The following is a 25,497-nucleotide window of genomic DNA, read 5'->3' on the forward strand; positions in this document are numbered from 1 at the left end:
GGTAGAGGAGAGCTAGCCAGAGATCCTCTTTGAGTTTGGTGTCTCTAGCATGCTGGGGGTATGTGTTCTATCATCTCATGAACCTCACAAACTGAATCCTTTCCTTTGGCATCTAAAAATGTGCACAGTTCGTGTCTCACAAACCAGGTATGTCATGAAACATGAACCAAAACTAACCATATTTTCCTGGTTTGTTCCCATCCTTAGTCTTGGCTGGAGATCTTTCACATCACCTCCTCCTTGGTCCTGTCAACTGGAGAGGCCTGGGGTTGAACCTGGGACCTTCTGCATGCCAAGCAGATGTTCTACCACTGAGCCATGGCTCTATCCATTACAATGATGAGCATTTGATTAGTAAACATCAATTAGTATTCTTTTACAAATATTAACTTAATTAGTAAACATTCTTTTACAAATATTAACATTCCCACGTTGGGTTATGCCCACGAGTGTCTTGGAGCAAAAATCAACCTAATCCATCTTAGAAGTGGATTCCAAAAGCGGTTTCCCTTCTTTATCGAACCAGTGTGTGACTTCTTCCTCATCCGAGTGGCCCTTCAGAGCCAATCTCAGCTTAGCCCAAAACAGCTTCTGAGCCTCAGGGTCCGATGGCCAGCTGATGTATGTCTTTTTCAGCATCACCTTCCGCATCCGGTGGTAGACAGAAAGCTCTTTCTTGGGAATATCCTCCAGAAAGATAGGAATCAGGACATCTTTCAGCTCATCAAACAACCTGTAGCTGGCCAGCTGGATCTCCATAGAGCACCACTCGCTTCGTAGGTATTTACGGCTAATGATGCAGATGGTGCGTCGGCTATTATGGATGCTGTCCACTATATTGTCTATGATGTACTTTCCTGGATGGAAGTCCCGATGGTGAAGACATAGTCGGAAGACAGGAGCTTCTCCACCCTCCAGTCTGGGTACCAAATACTCCAACACCCACTTCTCGTCGGCGGAATTGTAAGAGACAAAGGCATCGAATTTGTAATGCTTGCCCTCCTCCCTCCTCCAACGGTTGTTGACCCAAGCTCTCAGGATGTATAAGTGGTATTTTAGGTGCCAGTACGTATGCTGGTAGAGTAAAGGGAGTAACATGTGAAGCAACAGAACGGGGAAAGTGACCAAGAACAGATACTTCCCCACATCTTGGTAGCAGACCCGGGTGTCGAAACTGTAAACATAGCTGGAATTCTGTCCAGAATTGCAGGTGTAATTGTACAGGTAAACCACCTGCACCTGGTCGTTGTTCAACCATTCCTGGAACCAAATGTTCTCGCAGGTGCAAGCTAGTGGGCATTTCCGGAGGTCAAGGTATCTCAGCGAAGTCAGGTTTTTCATCACACTGCTGTTGATTGTTTGCAGTTCGTTTTTCCCTAGCTGAAGAAACCGGAGTTGACTGAGGTTTCCAAAGACCTCCAGGGTTAATGTGCGGATGCCCGCATTCTCCAAGTTGAGGCTAGTTAACTTTCTAAGATTTTTGAATATCCCAGGGGGAAGGTTCCCCATGCCGTTACTACTGTCAGCCATGCCTAGGTATCTCAGATGACTTAGATCATCAAAGGCATCTGGCGAAATGGAGAGGATCTTGTTCTCTGACAGATAGAGGTCACGCAAGGACGTAAGACCATGGAAAAACCTTGGCGGAATGATTTTCAGACCGTACGGTTGCTGGGCTTGAAGTTTAAGATCGTGGACCTTGCTCAGAAATGAGAAGGGGGGCGCGCCGTGCTGCTTCATGCTAATGTAGGTTATCTTATTGCTCTTCAAGTCCAGTACTTTCAGAGTGCTCTGCACGGGAGTGAAATCTTTCGAGTTAATGTATTCAATGCGGTTGCCATCCAAATAAAGGTTAGAGAGACTCATCAGCCCCTCAAAGGACCTGTTGGTCAACCTACGGATGTTGTTCCCACCCAGGTCCAAGGTACGGAGCTTCCCCAAGCTGTGAAAGACTTGGGGGAAGAGGACAGAAATATGGTTGTTCCGGAGGTTGAGTGTCCGGAGATTGGTCAGGTTATGAAAGGTCAGGTAGTAGAGATCGGTTAAAAGGTTGTTATCTAAGCGTAGTTCCCAGAGTTTGTTGAGACCTGCTAAGGCCCTTCTGTCCAGGTAGGCAATGTTGTTGATGTTGAGATGGAGTCTGTCCAAATTAGGTGCATAGCCGAAAGCGTGAGAACTGACCAAGAGGATGCGGTTGAAGCGAAAGGAGATATTCCTTAGCTCTTGAAAGATGATTTTGGTACGGCTGCAGGGCCTCAGTTTGTTTAATAGGTTGTGCTCAACAATCAGGGTCTTCAGAGGTACTGTCTTGTTGAACAGTTGCACTACACATCCCACTGTCTTGAGGCGGTTCCTTGAGAGATCCAGGAGCTCAACAGGTGGGCAAGAATAGAAGACATTTCTGCTCAGGTTCCTGAGGCCGTTGCTCTGCATACGTAGGGAAAAGTTAGATTTCCTGAGTTGCTGGCAGATCTTTTTCAATTGTGAAGAGTTACTCAGGTGGAGCCCGGAATAGTCCAAGCTAGGAGGCCAAAGGTCAGAAACATTCAAGAGCTGGAAAACGTCTATTCCATTTCCCATCAGCTTCAGAGTGCTAACATTCCGGAGCCTGACCACAGCGAAGGAAGAGGCATTGGAGATCTTATTGTAGGAAAGGTCCAGCGTTTTCACATTCCTCAGGAATCCAGAACCATTCACGTCCATCTCACTCAGGGAATTGTTACAAAGTAGGAGAACAGAGAGGGACTCGGGAAGCCACCCTTCGGACTTTAGGGAGGTCAAGTGATTGTTGCACAAATTCAGATTTTCCAGCCACCTTAGATTCTGAAGGCCCTGAAGGACTTCATCAAAGTTCTCCAGAAGGTTAAACTGGAGCTCCAACTGCCGAAGGTTCTGTAATGGACCAAACGTATCTGGATGTATTGTTTTCAGCTGGTTATTGTGTAAGAGGAGGTGGGTGAGGCCAGCCAAACCATAGAACGCATCTTTGGAGACATTTCTGAGACAGTTGGAGGAGAGGTTGAGCGTCTCTAAGGCCGTGAGATTTTCAAAAGCTCCACCTTCTATGCTCTGTATTTTGTTGTAGCTGAGTTGCAGGATTCGCAACTCTGGCAGGCGTTGAAAGCTGCCACAAGGCAAGGACTGGATGGAATTGTGGGACGCGTTGACCACCTTCGTGTTGTTGGGGAGGTCACCCACAGCACTGGAGATTGAATTCAGAAAGCGGTGCATGCATTTGAAGTACCCTGGGTCTCCCATGGTCTGGATGCAGTTCCTGAAGCCATAGGAGCTGGCCTGTTGAATGTTCAGCAATGCAAACGCCAAAGAAGGGAGGAAGAGTCCTAGTCTCCTCATTGGCATGAGCAGAATCCACAGTTTCAAAATCCTTTGGTAGTCCAAGAAACCTAGAACCAAAGAACATTCGGTGGGAACTTGGTTATCACTTAGGAACCATAGTTTTAATCAGGGCTTTTTGGGTAGGAACTCATTTGCATATTAGGCCTAGGGTTGCCAATCCCCAGGTGGGGGCACGGGATCCGCCGGTTTGGAGGCCCTCCCCCGGCTTCAGGGTCATCAGAAAGCGGGGGGAGGGGAGGGAAACGTCTGCTGGGAACTCTATTATTCCCTATGGAGATTTATTCCCATAGAAAATAATGGAGAATTGATCTGCGTGTATTTGGGGCTCTGGGGGGGCTGTTTTTTGGGGTAGAGGCACCGTATTTTCAGTATAGCATCTAGAGCCTATCTCCAAAATACCCCCCAAGTTTCAAAACGATTGGACCAGGGGATCCAATTCTATGAGCCCCAAAAGAAGGTGCCCCTATCCTTCATTATTTCCTATGGAAGGAAGGAATTGAAAAAGGTGTGCCGTCCCTTTAAATGTGATGGCCAGAACTCCCTTTGGAGTTCAATTATGCTTGTCATAGCCTTGATCTTGGCTCCACCCCTAATGTCTTCTGGCTCCACCCCCAAAGTCCCCAGATATTTCTTGACTTGGACTTGGCAACCCTAATTAGTCCACACCCCCTGATGCCAATCCAGCCGGATCTGTGTTCCTGCTCAAAAAAAGCCCTGATTTTAGTTATGTTCTCAGAACCATTCTCTCCTTCCCTTCCATCATCCCCAATAAGTTCTGCAGCAACATAATGTAAAGGAAAGCCAGGGATGGACTGGCTATTAAGGCTACCAGAAAAAGTCAGAAGGGGTGGGCTGATTATCTGAGGGGCTGCCCCACATAGGCTTCCCAACGCCCCCGCCCTGCCGGGGGACCCCCGAATTAGCAGCCTCCTCCCCCGCTCTCCAAAAATCTGGAAGCGGGGAGGGGGGTGGAACTGCGCCTCCCTCGCAGGCTTCAGGCTTCTCCCTTCCTCCGGGTCACAAAGACCCGCCCACCGCCAGCCTGCTATTCGCTCCAGTCCGGCCTCCCTTCGTGAGGTGCATGCTGGGACTTGTAGTCCTTGCGTCCTCTCCTGCTGCCGGTGGCGTCTCCTCGGGCAATCTGGCCAGCGGAGGGGGGCGGGGAGCTCCGCCCCCAGAGGTCCATATGCGTTTCTACCTCCGGAGGCTTCAGTCGCTGATTGAAAGGCTTCCTCTTGGGATGGTGTGTCTGTGTTACTTTGAAGAAGCTGGCAGCAACTCGTGAGTAGAGAGGCCAATCCCCCTTCAGTGTTGCCAGAAATGGCGGGGGGGGGGGGAAGTCTGCTAAGCACTTCATTATTCTCTATGTGGAGATCGATTCTCATAGGGTATAATGGGGAATTGATCCGGAGGTTTCGGGGGCTCTGGGGGTGCTGTTTTTTGAGGTGGAGGCACCAAATTTTTAGTATAGTATCTAGTGACTCTCCCCAAAGTATCCCCCAAGTTTCAAAACGATTGGACCATGGGGTCCAATTCTATGATCCCCAAAAGAAGGTGCCCCTATCCTTCATTATTTCCTATGGAAGGAAGACATTTAAAAAGGTGTGCTGTCCCTTTAAATGTGAAGGCCAGAACTCCCTTGGAGTTCAATTATGCTTGTCACACCCTTGTTCCTGGCTCCGCCTTGATGTCTCCTGGCTCCACCCCCAAAGTCTCCTGGCTCCACCCCCAAAGTCCCCAGATATTTCTTGAATTGGACTTGGCAACCCTACCCCCACACCAGAGTCACCCTGGCTGCAAATGAGGGGGTGGCTTAAACCCTGCAGCAGGCAAGCAAGTTTGCCAAAAATGAGGCATGTGAGCAGGGCTTTTTTTGAGCAGGAACACACAGGAACGCATTTCCGGCTGGCTTGGTGTCACAGGGTGTGGCCTAATATGCAAATAATTTTTTCTACAAGAAAAGCCGGTGCGAAACAATGGTGATGTCAGGAGGTGTGGCCTAATATGCAAATGAGCTCCTGCTGGGCTTTTTCTACCAGAAAAGCCCTGCATGGGAGAAGTGTCAGAAAGAGATTTCACTTTAAAAATAATCATCTTGCTTTATGCTTTCAAGCACACATGTCTATGGGAAGAGAACGACTACAGGATTGATTCACAAAAGATTTTTTTTCCTTAAGGGCATAGTGAGATAATGGGTGCTTGGGGAAAAGCGACTGAAGTTAGCTCGGTGATTACTGGGAAACTATCTTTTGTTAAGCTGATGGCTTGTGCAATAGTTTGAAATTAATTCTTTTGATAACAGGACATTTTGCCCTCATTTCTTTGGGGGTATGACATCCCCCAAGGGCTACAGGGCATCAGAGAAAGTCTGGAATTCAGTCAGATCTCGCGAAGAGGGAGCTGTGAATTAGCTGAGATGTTGTTGGGAGCAAGGATATTCCTTTTATTACTTATTTAAAACTTGTTATGTCATCTTTCCACCCAAGATAGGGTCTCCCAAGGTGGCGAACAATCAAAACTATTCAAACGAGCCGTACAGCACACTCACACAATTGAAACGATTGAACTAAATGGTAAAACACATGAACAGGAAGGAGGGTCAGAGAAAAAAAGAAGAAAAGTCTTCCTCCTCAGGCAGAAGAGCATGAAAGAGGGAGACTGACCAGTTTAGGGTTGCCAACATCCAGGTGATGGCTGGAGATCTCCTAGGATCAGGGCATTTTTGGTAGAAAAAGCCCAGCAGGAACTCATTTGCATATTAGGCCACACACCCCTGATGTCACCGTTGTTTCACGTAGGGCTTTTTGTAGAAAAAGCCCAGCAGGGATTCATTTGCATATTAGGCCACACCCCCTGACACCAATATTGCTGGGAACCAATATTTTGCAACTCTTTGAAACTGGTAGAGTTTAGGGTTGCCAGCTCTGAGTTGGGAAACACCTGGAGATTTTGTGGGTGGAGCCTGAGAAAAGTGGTGTTTCGATGGGGGGTGGGACTTCTATGGGGCAGAATGCCCTAGAGTCCACCTTCCAAAGCAGCCTTTTGCTCCAGGGGAACTGATCTCTGTTGCCTTGGATGAGCTGCAATCCCAGGAGATCTCCAGCCATAGCAGTTCCAACTTTGGGCTGGGAAATACCTGGAGAAAAGGGAGTGGGACATGATCTCTGTAGTCTGGGGAAGGACTTTAGAGTTTGGGGGCTTTTTGGCGTCAACTCATAGCCGGCTTATGGTGACCCCATGGGGCTTTCAAGGCAAGAGACATTCAGAGGTAGTTTGCCATCGCCTGCCTCCATGGCACCACCCTAGTATTCCTTGAGGGCCTCTCATCCAAATACAAACCAGACACGACCCCGCTTAGCTTCCAAGATCTGCTGAGATTAGGCTAGCCAGATTAGGGGGCTATCATGCTATAGATCCCACCCTTCAAAGCAGCCAGGGGAACTGATCAGTATAGTCTGGGAAATTAGTCACAATTCAGAGAGAACTCCAGAGCCCACCTGGAGGTTCGCAACCCCAGGAATCGACTGCCCCTGAGACCCATGTTGGGACTGGAGGTATTTGAAGGAGCTTCAGAATGGGAAAACGGGGAGACTTGGTTGCTCACATGGAGTGAAAGGCAGTGAGGAGCAGGGTCTCCTCCAAGCTGTGCATGTGAGTGGCCTCTCATTACTACAGGAAGCCCCAAGAGCCAGCTTGGTGTAGTGGTTAAGTGTGCAGACTCTTATCTGGGAGAAGTGGGTTTGATTCCCCACTCCTCCACTTGCAGCTGCTGGAATGGTCTTGGGTCAGCCATAGCTCTCATAGGAGAGCTGTCCTTGAAAGGGCAGCTTCTGTCAGAGCTCTCTCAGCCCCATCCACTTCACAGGGTGTCTGTTGTGGGGGGAGAAGATATAGGAGATTGTAAGCCACTCTGAGTCTCTGTTTCAGAGAGAAGGGTGGGGTATAAATCTTCTTCTCCTCAGCAGCAATCTGCAGCCACATTAGGGTAGCCAGGTCAAACCCAAGAAATATCTGGGGAATTTGGGGGTGGAGCCAGAAGACAAGTTGTGACAAGCATAACTGAACTCCAAAGGGAGCTCTTGCCATCCCATTTAAAGGGACCGCCCTCTTTTTAAATGCCTTCCCTCCATTGGAAATAATGAGGGATAGGGGCACCTTCTTTGGGGGCTCATAGAATTGTATCCTCTGGTCCAATATTTTTGAAACTCAGGAGGTGTTTTGAGGAGAGGCACCGAATGCTATACTACAAACTTGGAGATTGGCAACCCTAATCTGGAGCCATGCAGGGTCTTGTACTGCCCATTTGAAGATTTAAAAATATAAAGATAGTCCCCAGTGCAAGCACCAGTCATTTCTGACTCTGGGATGACATTGCTTTCACAACGTTTTCACAGCAGACTTTTTACAGGGTGGTTGCCATTGCCTTCTCCAATCATCTCCACTCCCCCCCACAGAAGAAGAAGACTGCAGATTTATACCCCACCCTTCTCTCTGAAACAGAGACTCAGAGTGGCTTACAATCTCCTATATCTTCTCATTTTACCGACCTCGGAAGGATGGAAGGCTGAGTCAACCTCGAGCCAGCTATCTGAACCCAGCTTCTGTTGGGATCGAACTCAGATCATGAGCAGAGAGCTCAGACTGCAGTACTGCAGCTTTACCACTCTACGCCACGGGCTCTTATAATCTTAGAAACGGAAGAACAATATTTGTATTGTAATGGCCATCTAAACTCCCCCCCCCCCAGCAAACTGGGTACTCATTTTACCAACCTTGGAAGGATGGAAGGCTGAGTCAACCTTGAGCTGGCTACCTGAACCCAGCTTCCCCTGGGATCGAACGCAGGTCGTGAGCAGAGCTTAGGACTGCAGTACTGCAGCTTTACCACTCTGCACCACAGGGCTCTAATTTGAAGATTACCACAGTTCTGTTCTGCTCAGGACGTAAACTGCTCCACTCAGTAGGGGGGACATATCTGAAGGAATACAGGTGAGAACAAGGAACAGTAAAGCTGTCTGGATGTTGACTGGTGCCACGACCCCCCTCCTCCGTAGAGCTTTTAAAAAACAGTCCTTTGCGCTGCGTCAGTACTCAAAAATATTTTTTTAGAAAACAAGCACAAACAAAACCTGTGATGCAACTTCTACTTTTCACTTCCTCCTTAAAGAGGTGTGATGTGTGGACAGGGGCTGGCTGTTCACAGCCAAGAATTCAGTAGCACTGCCTGAGAAATAATAACGCCCCATTAATGATTAAACCTTTATTAGAGAGACTGGACTCCCCACCCCTTCAGTCCTGTTGGAAATGTTACCTGCAAGGCACTTCCAAAAACTACAGAAGTGAAAAAGAAGAAGTTGGATTTATACTCCACCCTATACTGTGAATAGGGTTGCCAAGTCCAATTAAAGAAAAATCTGGGGACTTTGGGGGTGGAGCCAGGAGACATTGGGGGTGGAGCCAGGAACAAGGGTATGACAAGCATAATTGAACTCCAGGGGAGTTCTGGCCATCACATTTAAAGGGACCACACACCTTTTAAATGCCTTTCTTACATAGGAAATAATGAAGGATAGGGGCACCATCTTTTGGGGCTCATAGGATTGGACCCTCTAGTCCAATCGTTTTGAAACTTGGGGGGTATTTTGGGGAGAGGCACTAGAAGCTATACTAAAAATTTGGTGCCTCTACCTCAAAAAATAGCCCCCCCAGAGCCCCCAATACCCACGGATCAATTCCCTATTTTTCCCTAGGGGAATCGTTCTCCATAGGGAATAATAGAGTGCCCAGCAGACATTTCCCTCCCCTCCCCCACGCTTTCTAAAGGGGGGGAGGGCCTCCAAACCAGGGAATCCCCTGCCCCCTCCCTCTCTCTCACACACAAATACTTACCAGATCTTCTTCCTGCAGAACTTTCCTTGCTGTGAAAACGAAAGTAAAAGAAAGGGTGGGGCCATTCTCCATGGAAACTATTACTGACCCTTTCCAATTAAGCCCTTTCTGTATCCTGTTACCTGCGCAGCCTTAAAGGCACACATTTTACAAACGGATCAGTTTGCATGTTCTTTTCTCTCACTGGCCCAGAGCGAGTGGCACCAAAATTTGCGCCGTTCCCCCCCACCCCGATTCCGGATTGTTGGAGAGCGGGGGAGGAGGCTGCAAATTCAGGGGTCCCCCGCCAGGGTGAGGGGTGGGGTTGGGAAGCCTAACTGTGAATCGAGTCTGAGGGTGGTTTATAATCTCCTTTTACCTCCCCCCCACACACAACAGACACCCTTTGGGGTAGGTGGAGCTGAGAGAGCTCTCACAAAAGCTGCCCTTTCAAGGACTGCTCTGTGAAAGCTATGACTGACCCAAGGCCATTCCAGCAGGAGCAAGTGGAGGAGTGGGGAATCAAACCTGGTTCTCCCAGATAAGAGTCCCTGTACTTTACACCAAACTGGCTCTAGAAATAGATCCCACTTCAAAATTGGATCTACTCTGAAGGGCAGGGATTCTGCAAGTTCTGCTACTACCAGATTCTTCTTTTAAGTAGACATGACAGAGGCAGCTCTTTTGTAAAACAAGGTTCTGTCTCCCATGATGCTCTGGGGCCTTCTGACCATTAATAAGAACATAAGAGAAGCCATGTTGGATCAGATCAATGGCCCATCCAGTCCAACACACTGTGTCACACAGTGGCCAAAAATTTATAGATAGATGATAGATAGATGATAGATAGATGATAGATAGATAGATAGATAGATAGATAGATGATAGATAGATAGATAGATAGATAGATAGATAGATAGATAGATAGATAGATAGATAGATAGATAGATAGATAGATAGGGTGAAATTAGGTCCCACTGATGTCCTTCCCTTCCGCAAACCCCACCCTCTGCGGGCTTCACTCCCCAAATCTCCAACAATTTCCCAGCTCAAAGCTGGTGGCAACCTTAGCAACAACAACGCTGCTGTTGTTTTTTAAAGAAACTTTAGGGGGTAGGAAATTGAATCCCAAACAGAAAAACCACAGTGAGGCTGCGATCAGACACATTAAATAATGCACTTTCAAACCATTTTTAATGCACTTTCCAACTGGATTTTACTTGTGTGGACTGGCAGAATCCAGATGGAAAAGGCACTGAAAGTAGATTGAAAGAGCATTATTTAGCGTGCGTGATCACAGTCTGAGGCACTTAAACATTTTAGTATCTATAGATTCTAGCCAGCTCCAGGTTGGGAAATTCCTGGAGATTTAGAGGATGGAGTCTGGAAAGGGCAGGGTTGGGGAGGGGAGGGACCTCGGGGGGTGCAATTCCATACAATCTACCTTCCAAAGCAGCCGTTTTCTCCAGGGGAACTGATCTCTGAAGCTTGGAGACCAGTTGTAATTCTGGGAGATCTCTCGCCATCACCTCAAGCTTGGCAAACCCAGTAGACTCTCTGTTCCAACCCTCCTATCCCACCCCCATTTTCAGCATTGGCAAACCCTTCATTTGCCAACCTCCAGGTGGGTCTTGGAGATCTGGAATTACTATGGATCTCCAGACCAGAGAGGCCACTTCTCCTAGCGAAAATAGCATCAAAACCTGCTGAAGTCCTTTTGCCTTGGCAAACTCCCCAGGTTCCATCCCCAAACCTCCAGGAATTCTCCAACTCACAGTTCACAACTATCAGGGGTGGAATTCTAGCAGGAGCTCCTTTGCATATTAGGCCACACCTCCCTGATGTAGCCAATCCTTCAAGAGCTTACAGGTCTCTTAGTACAGGGCCTACTGTAAGTTCCAGGAGGATTGGCTACATCAGGGGTTGTGGCCTATAATATGTAAAGGAGCTCCTGCTAGAATTCCACCCCTGATAGGGTTGCCAATCCCCAGGTGGGGGCAGGGGATCCCCCAGTTTGGAGGCCCTCCCCCCGCTTCAGGGTCATCAAAAAGCGGGAGGTGGGGGAGGGAAATGTCTGTTGAGCACTATGGAGACTAATTTCCATAAGGTATAAGAGAGAATTGATCTGTGTGTATCTGGGGCTCTGGGGAGGCTGTTTTTTTTAGGTAGAGGCACCATATTTGCAGCATAGCATCTGGTGCCTCTCCTCAAAATACCCTCCACGTTTCAAAAAGATTGGACCAATGGGTCCAATTATATGAGCCTCCAAAGAAGGTGCCCCTATCCATTACTTCCAGTGAAAGGAAGGCATTTAAAAGGTGTGCTGTCCCTTTAAATGTGATGGCCAGAACTCCCTTTGGCGTTCAATTATGCTCGTCACAACTTGACTCCTGGCTCCACTCCCAAAGTCTCCCTGCTCCACCTCTAAAATCCCCAGATATTTCTTGAATTGGACTTGGCAACCCTAACCCCTGACAACCATGGCAAACCCACAGTTTGAGCACCACAGAGCCACAATCTGGAGCAGAGAAGCTGCAGTCAGGGAAAGGGTTAAGTAGGTTCCTTCTCCCTCTCTTCCCTTCCAACCCCCCCTCAAAATTTATTTCTTTTTAAAAGGTGTTTGGGGCTCTAACAAACACATTTGCATGTAATATTAAATTAACTTCTGCATGCCTCCTGGCTTTAATAGCCGACACGGGAAGATTTTAATTTCTATAGACATATGCTTTTTACAAATATATGATCTTCTCTTTGTACTGGATTAATCCATGGGGTGGGTCAGAATACGAAAGGTAACAAATGAGTAAATAAATGTCTTTATTTACCTACCACATGATTGGCGGGGGGGTGGGGGGGGAGGAATGTCATTTGCTGACTTCCTTTGCTACTTCTGTTAGGGTTACCGTATTTTGAAAACAAAAAAAAAAGACATACCGGTATTTCCCGACTGACTACTTCAAACAAGTGATCACTATAGCAAATCTCATTTTACGTAACCCTACTGTTTAAGCTGTGATCATTGCTACCAAGTAGGAATAGTCCTAATCTTTCAACCTCATCAGTTTTTTTAGAAAGCGCCCCAAAGATGAATCACCCCCCCCCCCCAAAAAATAGAACATGTCCTCTAGAAGAAGGAGACCACAGATTTATACTCCGCCCTTCTCTCTGAATCAGAGTCTCAGAGCAGCTTACAATCTCCTTTATCTCTGAAGGCGATAAAGGAGACCGCTCTGAGACTTTGAGATTCAGAGTATAGGGCGGGATATAAATCCAATCTCTTCTTCTTCTTCTGTTGTCTGGCTCTGCATAGAGACCCTGGTCTTCCTTGGAGGTCTCCATCCAAATACTAATAACCAAAGGTGACCTTGCTTAGCTCTGAGATCTAATGACAGCAAGCTAGCCTGGGTCGTCCATGTCAGGGGTACTGGGAAGGCTAACAGGTTTTAATTCTAGAATACATTCTTTTGGACTAGCCCCGTTACTGAAGATCATGTAACCCATGACCAGTGGACAGAAGTTAGGGTTACCAGCAGTGTTCCTTCTAAGCTGAGTTAGTGTGAGTTAGCTCACCGTTTTTTAGCCTCCAGCTCACACATTTTTGTTTTGCCTCAGGAATTATGGCCTCAGAGCAAACTAATTTATGCAGTAGCTCACGCAGTGGAATTTTTGCTCACAAGACTCCACAGCTTAGAAGGAATATTGGTTACCAGATGTTCTCTTTTTAGAGCCAGTTTGGTGTAGGGGTTAAGCACGCGGACTCTTATCTGGGAGAACCGGGTTTGATTCCCCTCTCCTCCACTTGCAGCTGCTGGAATGGCCTTGGGTCAGCCACAGCTCTCGTAGGAGTTGTCCTTGAAAGGGCAGCTTCTGCGAGAAGAAGATATTGGATTTATATTCCACCCTCCACTCCGAATCTCAGAGTCTCAGAGCAGCTCACAGTCTCCTTTATCTCCCCCACCCCCCACAACAGACACCCTGTGAGGTGGGTGGGGCTGAGAGAGCTCTCCCAGAAGCTGCTCTTTCAAGGGACAACTCCTGTGAAAGCTATGGCTGACCCAAGGCCATTCCAGCTGCTGCAAGCGGAGGAGTGAGGAATCAAACCCGGTTCTCCCAGATAAGAGTCTGCCCTTTCAAGGACAACCTCTGCCAGAGCTATGGCTGACCCGAGGCCATTCCAGCTGCTGCAAGTGGAGGAGTGAGGAATCAAACCCGGTTCTCCCAGATAACAGTCTGCCCTTTCAAGGACAACCTCTGCCAGAGCTATGGCTGACCCAAGGCCATGCTAGCAGGTGCAAGTAGAGGAGTGGGGAATCAAACCCGGTTCTCCCAGATAAGAGTCCGCACACTTAACCACTACACCAAATCGGCTCTCCACTTCTGAATGTCTCTTGCCTTGGAAACCTTACAGGATCACCATAAGTTGGCTGGAACTTGATGGCACCCCTATTTTAAGTCCTGCAAGACTTCAGTTTATCTTTGTCAGAACAAACATAGTGACCCCTGTGGATCTTTTCCCACTATTGCATCCTTCCGCAAGCTACAGAAGATTTTTTCCTCCATGGAACTATTTTGCAAGCGGTTTCTGGTCCCCAACAAAATTGCAGAATTGCTACACAGTGGTACAAAAAATATTTATCCCCAAGGGTGCTATGCTTCACCCAACCCATAGCAGTGCACCAGGTTTGAAAACGACATATTTTGAAGTCACAGGCAGGTAGACCATTCTGATCTTCATGCCTTAGAAAAGACTGACTCCCATTAAACTTGCTCATAAAAACACAAGATCAGGCAAGCAGCAGTTCCCCCCCCCATGTCAACTGGCAACCTACAGGTAAGTGTGACTCTTCTTTTGAGCCCTTGTTTTAATGTCTCTTCCCTGCTTAGTACATTCCAAAATCTCAATGACCTTGACGCTTCTTTCTATTTAGTGTTCTTCTGTGAGTCCAGTTGTTCTGCGGGTAGCAGAAGCGTGCTATTACCAGAAATCATAGGGTGCCAACTCTGGGTTGGAAAATTCCTGGAGATTTGGGGGCGGAACCTGGGGAGGGCAGAATTTGGGGAGAGGAGGGAGCTAAGTGGAGTCTACCTTCCAAAGTAGCCATTTCGTCCCGGGGATCTCTGTACTCTGGAGATCAGCTGTGATTCCAGGAGATCTCCAGGTCCCGCCTGGAGGCTGGCAACCATAAGAGTGCCACTTCAGTGGAATGGAGTCTATACGCCTTATTAAAGGTAAAGGTTCCCTCCTACCTGTTTCTTGGGTCCTCGTGTTAGCCTGGTGCTGGTACAGACAGCTCGCATTTCTGACAACCTATTTGGCAGTCATTCAACGAAGTCTCTTCCTTGCTCGTGTGGGAAACTAAAACGTATGCGTTATTAAAGGGAAGTGAATGGCGGTTTGGTTTTCAGTTTTATTTCTGCCCCTTGAGCGAACTTCTTCTGCTTTCCAGCTTCAAGTCAGAAACAGCTGTGGGGCTGGAAGGGTTTATGCGCATATCTGCCTTTGGGGTCCATATTCTCAGAATCTGTTCTCTCTTTGCAATGCATTGGTCTGATAGACCTAATGGCTATTCCGACCCTCATCAGGTTCCTGGGGTTTCTGACCGCAGGCTGGGAAATTCCTGGAAATATGGAGGTAGAATGTTGAAAAGGTAAGGTTTGGATAAGAGGGCCTTTGATGAGGTATGCATCCAGGGCTTTTTTTTGTGGCAGGAACTCCTTTGCATATTAGGCCACACACCCCTGATGTAGCCAATCCTCCTGGAGCTTACAGTAGGCCCTGTAAGAAGAGCCCTGTAAGCTCTTGGAGGATTGGCTGCATCAGGGGTGTGTGGCCTAATATCAGGGCTTTTTTGTAGCAGGAACTCCTTTGCATATTAGGCCACACACCCCTGATGTAGCCAACCCTCTCAGAGCTTACAGTAAGCCCTGTAAGCTCTTAGAGGATTGGCTACATCAGGGGTGTGTGGCCTAATATGAAAAGGAGTTCCTGCTACAAAAAAAAGCCCTCTTAAGGCTGCCTGATTCCCCACCCTACCCTGACCAGTGGTGGGGGATGGGAGGTAGGGTTGCCAGATCCAGGTTGGGGAACTCCTGGAGATTTGGGGATGCAGCCTGGGGAGGACACGTGGGTGTAGCATGGTCGTGATTAATGGCGGACGCGTGAATGGCATTCTTCTCCCAACCTGGACCTCTCCTGGCCTACCTGCACTGCAAACACACTTGAAATATGATAAAAACATAAAATATGTCCACTAGAATCCTGAAGCCACCAATGGGGAAAGAAAAAGCTTCACTAACAAGCCCCTTTTTCGAGAAAAAAAATTCCCAAAAATCAGCAGCGCTACCTCGCTGGGGAAAAACATGGCCGCCGGGAAAATCTCCTCACAAGAAGAGTCCACCCTCCAAAGCAGCCGTCTTCTCCAGAGGAACTGAGCTCTTGCATCTGGAAAACAGTTGTAATTCTAGACTTTCTCCGGGCCTCACCTGGAGCGACAGTTTAACATCTATCCAGGGGTCATTTTGTAGAAGAAGAGGAGCTAGAGCTCATTAGCACAACTCATTTGTATCGGCCACACACCCCTGACATCACCAGAAGGTGGAATAAATTATATCAGCTCAGCATCAAATGCATCTTGAATTATAATGATCATAGTAAAGGATCACTGCAGATGGTGACTGTAGCCATGAAATTAAAAGACGTTTGCTCCTTGGGAGGACAGCTATGGCGAACCTGGGCAGTATAATAAAAAGTAGAGACATCACCCTGCCAACAAAAGGACATATAGTCAAAGCAATGGTATTCCCAGTAGTAATGTATGGCTGCGAGAGCTGGACCATAAGGAAGGCCGAGCACAGAAGAATAGATGCTTTTGAGATGTGGTGCTGGAGAAGAATCTTGAGAGTCCCTTGGCCTGCAAGAAGATCCAGTCAGTCAGTCCTAAGGGAAATCAACCCAGACTGTTCCCTGGAAGGTCAGATGCTGAAGCTGACGCTCAAATACTTTGGCCACCCAATGAGAAGGGAGCACTCCCTGGAGAAGACCCTGATGCTGGGAAAGACAGAAGGCAAAAGAAGAAGGGGATGGCAAAAGATGAGATGGCTGGACAGCGTTACTGATGTAACTAACATGAATTTGAGCAGACTTCGGAAGATGGTGGAAGACAGGAGGATCTGGTGTGACTTTGTCCACGGGGTCGCAAAGAGTCGGACTCCACTGTGCGACTGAACAACAGCAACAAAGCCTTACTTCCATCATACTTTTAAAATGTTTTTCTCCTATGTGGCTACAGTACCATGATGAAGATTTCCATCTGCCTGCTTTATAGGTTTTGGTTACTTTCCCTTTTTTTGGCAAAGAAAAGTTTATCAAATCTTAGAGTTCAGCAAAATTCTCGCAGGAGTTTTGAACAACGGAGCCCAGAAGCAAGTATAAGTGGGGGGGGGGGGGGGGAGGGAAGGTAAGAAGGAAAGAGCACAATAAAATGTAGAGGTTCCGGAGCTCCGCTCCTGTGAGCTGCCCAAAATGAGGCCTGGTTCTATCAAAAGGATTCAAAAGTAACTATTTCAGGAGGTCTTGACTACAAGGGAAGTGGATGTCCATGGGTTTTTTCTGGGGCAACATCTGTTGATTTCAGGCTTTGGAGATTTGCGGATGTGGTGAACACCGTGGTGTGGTATGTGTGCCGCATGCAAGGATTGCCAAACAATCAGGGCAAAAAAGAAAGAGACAAGGCTGTGTGCATCTGTGGGGTTCCCCCCCAATCTTGCCTATTATTGGAAAACCTGGACTGGGTCTTCTCCCAGCCTCAAGGAAAGGTATATCCTTTTGGTGACTAGGTAGCTTTTAGTCTCTTTATGCAGGAATACACTTGTTCATGTTTAAAGTACCTCCGGGCTCTTCTTTGGCTTTACGCACCATGGATTAACATAACAACCCCCCTGAGATTTACCCTACACAGCTCAAGTCAAGAGGCTGCCATCAATAATAATAATATCAATATTAATTGGTTTCCCTTTAACCAACAGTGCTTATATTGACATTTGAACACAATACTAAATCAAACCCTTGGTGCATCAAGGTCAGTATCTTCTAGTCAGACTGGTGATAACTCTCCATGGGTCTCAGGCTGAGGTCTTTCCCATCCCCTCCTGCCTGGTCCTTTTAACCGGAGATGCTGGGGCTCGAACCTGGGACATTCTGCATGCCAAGAAGAAGGGGATGGCAAAAGATGAGATGGCTGGACAGCGCTACTGATGTAACTAACACAAATTTGAGCAGACTTCAGAGGATGGTGGAAGACAGGAGGACCTGGCGTGACTTTGTCCATGGGGTCGCAAAGAGTCAGACTCCACTGTGCGACTGAACAACAGCAACAAAGCCTTACTTCCATCATACTTTTAAAACGTTTTTCTCCTATGTGGCTACAGTACCATGATGAAGATTTCCATCTGCCTGCTTTATAGGTTTTGGTTATTTTCCCTTTTTTTGGCAAAGAAAAGTTTATCAAATCTTAGAGTTCAGCAAAATTCTCTGAAATTTTGCCATCCCCTTCTTCTCTGAGCTACAGCCCCACTTCATGGCTCTTCAGGATCTCAGGCTGAGGTCTTTCCCATCCCCTCCTGCCTCGTCCTTTTAACTGGGGATGCCGGGACTGAAACCTGGAACCTTTTGCCTGCAAAGCAGATGCTCTACCACTGAGCTACAGCCCCACTTCATGGCTCTGCAGGGTCTCAGGCTGAGGTCTTTCCCATCCCCTCCTGCCTGGTCCTTTTAACTGGAGATGCTGGGGTTCAAACCCGGAAATTCTGCATGCCAAGCAGATGCTCTACCACTGAGCTACAGCCCCACTTCATGGCTCTCTAGGGTCTCGGGCAGAGGTATTTCCCATCACCTTCTGCTTGGTCTTTTTGACTGGAGATGCTGGGGATTGAACCTGGGACTTTCTGCATGCCAGGCAGAGGCTCTACCAACTGAGCTATAGCCCCATTTCATGGCTCTCCAGGGTCTCAAGGCAGAGGTCTTTTGCATCACCTCCTGCCTGGTCCTTTTAACTGGGGATTCTGGGGGCTTGAACCAGGAACCCTCTGCACACCATGCAGATACCTTGCTACTGAGCCATGGCTCCTTTGCTTATTTATCCTTACCTGGATGGCTTAAACTCATCAGATTTCAGTAGCTTAAAGCAGGATTGGCCCTGGATCATGGGAGACCATCAACCCTACTGAGTTCCTTCCCCCCTTCCTAAACCCCATCTTCCATCTCCTCCTAAACCAGATCTACCCAGGCTCCACCCTCAAATCTCCAGGGTTGTTACACAGAGGCAGCATAGGGCTTTTTTTGTAGCAGGAACTCCTTTGCATATTAGGCTCACACCCCTGATGTAGCCAATCTTCCAAGAGCTTACAGAGCTCTTATTGCAGGGCCTACTGTAAGCTCTTGGAGGATTGGCTACATCACAGGGGTGTGGCCTAATATTCAAAGGAGTTCCTGCTACAAAAATAGCCCTGGCAGACCTCTGAATGTCTCTTGCCTTGAAAACCCCATGAGGGGTCGCTGCCATGAGTCAGCTATGACCTGACAGCACTTGCCGCTGTCATAATGACATTTTAGTAACATGTAAATTAATTTTAAGCGTTCGATCAAACCAGCTTCGTAATCGAGTCAACCTTCTTCAGTCTGCTGGCAATCCTAATTTCTTCTTATCGGTTTCACCTACACAACAATATTGCGGTCAGAGTTTAGATGTTTAGTTGAGAGCCAGTTTGGTGTAGTGGTTAAGTGTGCGGACTCTTATCTGGGAGAACCGGGTTTGATTCCCCACTCCTCCTCTTGCACCTGCTGGAATGGCCTTGGGTCAGCCATAGCTCTGGCAGAGGTTGTCCTTGAAAGGGCAGACTCTTATCTGGAAGAACCGGGTTTGATTCCCCACTCCTCCACTTGCAGCTGCTGGGATGGCCTTGGGTTAGCCATAGCTATCGCAGGAGTTGTCCTTGAAAGGGCAGCTGCTGCAAGAGCTCTCTCAGCCCCACCCACCTCACAGGGCATCTGTTGTGGGGGAGGAAGGTAAAGGAGATTGTAGGCCACTCTGAGAATCTGAGATTTGGAGTGGAGGGCGGGATATAAATCCAATATCTTCTTCTTCTTCTAGATCAGAGGTGGCCAAACTGTGGCTCGGGACGGGAGCCACATGTGGCTCTTTCACACATATTGTGTGACTCTTGAAGCCCATATCACCCCATCGGCCAGTTTGGAGAAGGCATTTGTCTCTTTAAATCACTCATCCAAGCCAAGTCAGTCAGCAACTTGTAGAATGCATTTAAAGTTGCTTTCTTTCCATCTCTCCCTTCCTTCCTTTCTCCCTCCCTCAAACATCTGACATTCATGTCTTGAGGCTCTCGAACATCTGACATTTATTCTATGTGCTCTTATGTTAAACAAGTTTGGCCACCTCGGGTTTTCACTGAGAAATGCAGCTGGATCCATGTTCTGCCCAACACTGTGTATCTTTGCTAAGATTTGTAGTTGTGCCTGCATGTATGAATGCACTCTGGTAATAAATTTCTAATTCTGGTAATAAATACAAATATCCAGATTGATCCCTAGATGGCACTGGGACGGTCGCCAGCTTCCTGGGATTTTCCTGGAATTATACCTGATCTCCAAACGACACAGATTGCTTATTAATTTTTTTACTTTGTTAAAACATTTATTCAATTTCTTCTCTAGGAAACAGCTGCTTTGGAAGACGGACTGTATGGCATTATACCAAACCGAGTTCCCTCCCTTTGCTAAACACTATTTCCCCAGGCTCCACCCTCAAATCTCCAGAAATTTCTAAACCTGGAGTTGGCAACCCTAGAAGAGGGAGGGCAGAGCAGTTTGAATCTGTGAGCTGTTTTAAGTGGGTAGGTATTAATTAATGGAACAAGAGTAGCTGTGTTAATCTGCTGTGGCAACGTCAGTCTAGTGGCGCCTTATATAGACTAACAATGAATGAATGAATGAATGTGTGAATGAATGAGTGAGTGAATGTGTGAATGAATGAGTGAGGTTGAATGAATGAATGAATGTTTTCATCTTTAACGTGCCACTGAACTTTTGTTTTAAGTAGCTTACAGAAGAGCCTAAGGATGTGAAAAAAATGTGTATAAATTCCAAGAATGACACAAAATGGCTGTGTCGCTTGGATTGTGTAAATCTGGAGAAGACGTCCATATCTAAGTCAGCATCTTCTCTACCACAGTTGATCTGGAGTTGAGAACTGCCCAGCTTTGCAGGCTGAACCTGTATTCTCTGATAAGGGGAGTCTGGTGAGATCTTTAGAGATGGACTTGGATTGCCCAGGCTAGATAGATCTCAGGACCTGAGCATGATCGACCCCTGGCTAGTACTTGGATGGGAGACCTCCAAGGAATACCAGGGTTGTGATGTGGAGGAAGGCAATGGCAAACCACCTTGGAACATCTCTTGCGAGAAAAACTCTAAGGGTTGCCATAAATCAGCTGGGACTTGACAGCAAAACACAAAGAAAGATAGTTTCAGAGGGCAGCTATGTTGGCGGGTGGTAGAACAGCTTGAGTTGAGCCCAGTAGCGCCTTACTGACCAACATTTCCCGGGGTACGACCTTTTGAGAGGCTAAGCTTCCTGTAACAGATACCTGTCTTGATTCTTGCATGCTCATACCCCCCCCCCCGATCTTGACTGGCTAGAGCAGGGGTGTCAAACATGTGGCCCAGGGGCCAAATCATACCTCCAGAGGGCTCCTATCAGGCTCCCAAGCAACTGGCTGTTGTCTGCTTCCTTCACCCTCTCTCTTGCTTCCTTCTACATAACCGTTTGCTTTGCAAGCCTTTCTCAATCGCACAGGAGCTACAGAGCAAAGCCTCTATTTTCTCCATTGGCTGAGGCTCCTCCCTTGGGGAGGAAGTGGGGGAAGGAATAGCTTGCTTTGCCAGGCTCTCTCAATCGCACAGCAGAGCTACTGAGCCAAGCCTCTCTTCTTTCTCTTAGCTGAGGCTCCTCCCCCTCCTGGTCCCCTGGGGAAGGAAGGAAAGAGCTAGAGGGCTGGATCAGACACAAATGTGACCTTGTGGGCCAGGCCATGTAGGGCTGGGTGTGTTCCTATTTAAGATTAGGTAGCAGAGATATAAACTTCATAAAGGACACAGAAATGCAATTAAAGATTTAAAAAAAAAACTTAAAACACACTTAAAACGCTAGCACTCATTGGTCTTAAAGGTGCTTTCTTTATATTTCTCCCATGGGATCCAGGGAACTGAGCAAAGGAAGCTCTGGTTCTTTCCTTCCTTCCCCAGGGGATGGGGTGGGGGAGCCTCAGCCAATAGAAGGAAGAGAGGCTTGGCTTCAGTAGCTCTGCTGTGCGATTGAGACTGTCTGGCAAAACAAGCTCTGCCTTCCCCCCTTCCTCCCCAGAGGAGGAGCCTCAGTCAATGGAGAAAATAGAGGTTTTGCTCTGTAGCTCCTGTGTGATTGAGCAAGCCTGGCAAAGCAAGCTGTGATGCAGAAGGAAGCAAGAGAGAGGGAGAAGGAAGCAGATGCTTGGGGGCCTGATAGAAGCCCTCTGGGGGCCTGATTCAGCCCTTGGGCTGCATGTTCAACACCCTGAGCTAGAGCTTCCTTTGCCCAGTTCCCTGGATCCCATGGAAGAAATACAAAGAAAGCACCTTTAAGACCAAAAAGTGCTAATGATTTAAGCATGTCTTATGTTAAGTTTTTTTTTTTGTGTTTGTCTGTGTCCTTTATAAAATTTATATCTCCACTACCTGGCATTACATTTTATGATACACACAGCCTGGCCCAGCAAGGTTACATTCCTGTCAGATTCAACCCTCATAACAAATGAGTTTGACACCCCTAGGCCAGAGGGTGTGGCAGAGATGCACAGCTATGTTATTAGCATCAGTATTGGGGATTTTAAGAATTGTGTAGCCCAAGCCTGGTTGGGTGATCTCCATCCACAAGGAGGAATTATTTAAAGGTCAGATCATCTGAATTTAAAGACTGGTCATTTAACAGGTCAACCTCGAGCCGGCTACCGGGGATCGAACTCAGGTCGTGAGCAGAGCTTAGGACAGCAGTACTGCAGCTTTAACACACGGGGCTCTTAGGTTGACTCAGCCTTCCATCCTCCCGAGGTCGGTCAAAGGAGTCCCCAGCTTGCTGGGGGAAAGTGTAATGACCGGGGAAGGCAATGGCAAACCACCCCATAAAAAGTCTGCCGTGAAAATGTTGTGAAAGCAACGTCACCCCGGAGACGGGAATGACTGGTGCTTGCACAGGAGACCTTTCCTTTTCCATTTAACAGGTATGAAGGAACTTTTTTTTATTTTAAGAATCTATGTCTTCCTGGGAGCAGTTGGAAATCATGTATTAGTATGGGAGGGTGTGAGGTTAGCCAGGCACCGATCAAACAAACTCTCTTATGAAAACATAGGTAAAGTTTATCAAAATTCAGATGCAAGAGAGGTACAGCAAAACAGGAATACAAATATACTCGTAGTCTAGAACAGGGGTGGCCAAACTTGCAAACATAAGAGCCGCACAGAATAAATGTCAGATGTTTGAGAGCCACTAGACATGAACATCAGATGTTTGAGAGCTGAAAGGAAGGAAAGAAGGCAAATAGATGGAGGGGAGGAGGAGGGGAGTGTGGAAAGAAAGCAACTTTTATTTTAAATGTATTTTCAAAGCCCCCAGCTGGCTTGACTTGGAGAAGTGATTTAAAGAGAGAAATGCCTTTTCCAAGCCGGCTGATGAGGCAATGGGGGCTTCAGGAGCCACATGTGGCTCCAGAGCCACAGTTTGGCCACCCCTAGTCTAGAAGGCGTTGCAGAGAATACCATATGGAGGACCTGATCTTCACAGAGGGGCAGTAGGTAAGCGTGGGGCTAAACCTTTGCCTAGCCCCTGGTGATCGCTCCACCATAGAGAACCGGGTCCGTTTCTTCCTAAATCGCCCCCATGCCATCTGGGGGCAGGGTTGCCAACTATGAGTGGGGAAATTCCTGGAGGTTTGGGGGCAGGAGTTTGAGAAGGGCAGGGTTTGAGGAGGGGGTTTGGGGAGGGGGACGTCATCAGGGTCCAATGCCATAGAGCAGGGGTGGCCAACGGTAGCTCTCCAGATGTTTTTTGCCTACATATGAACATACGAAGCTGCCTTATACTGAATCAGACCCTCGGTCCATCAAAGTCAGTATTGTCTTCTCAGACTGGCAGCAGCTCTCCAGGGTCTCAAGCTGAGGTTTTTCACGCCTATTTGCCTGGACCCTTTTTTGGAGATGCCAGGGATTGAACCTGGGACCTTCTGCTTCCCAAGCAGATGCTCTACCACTGAGCCACCGTCCCTCCCCTAGCATGGCCAATGGCTGGGGCTGATGGGAGTTGTAGGGGGAAAACATCTGGAGAGCTACCGTTGGCCACCCCTGCCATAGAGCCTACCCACCGAAGCAGCCATTTCCTCCCGGGGAACTGATTACTGTAGTCTGGAGCAGACATGAATCGTAATAGAGGGAAATCTTCAGGCTCCACCTGGAGGTTGGTAACTGTCTTATTAGGGTCTTTCTCTTGATGGAGCGAAGATTATGGAACGAAGAAAACTGTGATTTGGGAGACAGAGTCAGAGTGTTTTACATATGCAAAACAACATGGTATAATGGTTAGTGTAGGGTTGCCAACTCCAATATCTGGGGACTATGGGGGTGCAGCCAAGAGCAAGGTTGTGACAAGCATCATTGAATCCCAAAGGGAGTTCTGGCCACCACATTGAAAGGGACCGCACACCTTTAAAATGCCTTCCCTCCATTGAAAATAACGGAGGATGGGGTGCCTTCTTTGGGGGCTCATAGAAGTGGACCCCCAGGTCCAACCTTTTTGAAACTTGGAGGGTATTTTGGGGAGAGGCACTGGATGCTGTGTTGAGAATTTGGTGCCTCTACCTCAAAAAACAGCCCCCCCCCCGAGCCCCAGATACCCGTGAATCAATTCTTCATTATACCCCATGGGAAGGTTTCCATAGGGAATAATGGAATGCCCAGCTGGCATTCCCTCCCCCCACACTTTCTGATGACCCTGAAGCGGGGGGAGGGCCTCCAAACCTGCCCCCACTTGGGGACTGGCAATCTTTGGTTAGTGTCAGACTGGGTTTGGTGGGACCCAGGTGTGAATGCCCGCTGGGGGTGAACTTGGGCCCTGTCACCCTCTCTCAGCCTCCCCTGCCTTGCAGGGTTGTCGTGGGGATAAAACGGAGGTGGACACCAATTTCCAAAACAAAGTCCCTGCTCGGAGCTGCTTGCAATTCCGGTGGTGAAAATGAGGGGGAAAAGAGGGAAGGAAAAGAGTAGTTTGTAGCCTCCCCTCGCCAGCATGCATCCCCTACCTTTCCCAGCATGCATCCTTTGCAGTTTGGACGGCGTTTGCTGGCTGTCCCCTCGACCCCGCCCCCCATCTAGGCGAAATGGTGAATGCAAGAAACTAGGGTTGCCAAGTCCAATTCAATAAATATCTGGGGACTTTGTGGGCGGAGCCAGGAGGCTGGGGGGAGGTGGAGCCAGAAGACATTGAGGTGGAACCAGGAACAAGGTTGTTACAAGCACAACTGAACTCCAAAGGGAGTTCTGGCCATCACATTTAAAGGAACTGTGCTCCTTTCAAATGCCTTCCCTCCACTGGAAATAATGAAGGAGAGCGGCACATTATTTTGGGACTCATAGAATTCGACTTCCTGGTCCAATCCTTTTGAAACTTGGAGGGTGTTTTGACGAGAGGAAGTGGAGGCTATGCTGCAAATGTGGTGCCTCTAACTCAAAAAACAGGCCCCCCCCCCTGAGCCCCAGATATCCGTGGATCAATTCTCCATTACACCCTATGGGAATCAGTCTCCATAGGGAATAATGGAGTGCCCAGCAGACATTTCCCTCCCCTCCCCGTTTTCTGATGACCCCGAAGCGGGGGGAGGGTCTCCAAATTGGGGAATCCCCTGTCCCCACCTGGGGATTGGCAACCCCGAAGAAGACAACACACCTACACACAAGAATTAAGAACATAAGAGAAGCCATGTTAGATCAGGCCAATGGCCCACACGCACACACACACTGTGGCTAATAGCCACTGATGGACCTCTGCTCCATATTTTTATCTAACCCCCTCTTGAAGGTGGCTATGCTTGTGGCCGCCGCCACCTCCTGTGGCAGTGAATTCCACATGTTAATCACCCTTTGGGTGAAGAAGTACTTCCTTTTATCCGTTTTAACCT

General features: G+C 47.9%; 1 protein-coding gene across 1 annotated transcript; it reads right to left on the bottom strand.

The window, feature by feature from the left end:
• Positions 1-353: 353 nt before the first annotated feature.
• Positions 354-24,711, bottom strand: LOC132586409 (toll-like receptor 13). The gene is made up of 2 exons (XM_060258481.1): positions 24,622-24,711; positions 354-3,404 (listed from the first exon to the last, which is right to left on the bottom strand). Exons 1-2 carry the CDS (start codon positions 24,635-24,637, stop codon positions 472-474), a joined length of 2,949 nt encoding a protein of 982 aa, XP_060114464.1. The 5' UTR covers positions 24,638-24,711; the 3' UTR covers positions 354-471.
• Positions 24,712-25,497: the final 786 nt, after the last annotated feature.

The sequence above is a fragment of the Heteronotia binoei genome, chromosome 17 (genome assembly GCF_032191835.1).
Source record: "Heteronotia binoei isolate CCM8104 ecotype False Entrance Well chromosome 17, APGP_CSIRO_Hbin_v1, whole genome shotgun sequence".
NCBI lineage: Eukaryota > Metazoa > Chordata > Lepidosauria > Squamata > Gekkonidae > Heteronotia > Heteronotia binoei.